General features: G+C 36.6%; 1 protein-coding gene across 1 annotated transcript in view; it reads left to right on the top strand.

The window, feature by feature from the left end:
* The window catches only part of LOC119594379 (cellular retinoic acid-binding protein 1-like), a 20,770-nt gene that overhangs the window by 12,407 nt on the left and 7,986 nt on the right, over nucleotides 1–377 (top strand). The window contains exon 2 of the mRNA XM_037943441.1: nucleotides 247–335. Within this exon, the coding sequence (XP_037799369.1) occupies nucleotides 266–335 (70 nt within the window). The 5' untranslated portion in view covers nucleotides 247–265. The remainder of the gene's footprint in view (nucleotides 1–246; nucleotides 336–377) is intronic.

Genomic DNA, 377 nt, shown 5'->3' with positions numbered 1-377 from the left:
TTTATAAACTATAAACCAAATGACAACAACCATGACAAGAGTCGTATTGTAATTAATACACAATAAAACTTATTTTGCAAGTGTGAACATACACATCTCTATATGTATACATGTATTCCACCTGTTTGTGTATATTCCTTCCTGTCCCCCACCCCTCCCGTTTTCCCTTCCCGTTTTCTACACAGAAACACACAAAAACTATTATAATATCAATAATTCTTTTCTTTTTTTCTTTTTTTGTTACAGAGACGTCACGAGCTCGAAGATGGTGCAGTTCGAAGGCCGCTTCCAGCACGAACGCTCGGAAAACTTTGATGAATTTCTCAAAGCCATCGGTAAGGGAGAAAATTTTCTTTACTTTTGTTTCTGTCTGTCTG

Source organism: Penaeus monodon, chromosome 33 (assembly GCF_015228065.2).
Source record: "Penaeus monodon isolate SGIC_2016 chromosome 33, NSTDA_Pmon_1, whole genome shotgun sequence".
NCBI classification, from domain to species: Eukaryota; Metazoa; Arthropoda; class Malacostraca; order Decapoda; family Penaeidae; genus Penaeus; species Penaeus monodon.
Note: the sequence above shows the minus strand (reverse complement) of the source record. Positions and strands in the feature narration are given on the sequence as shown.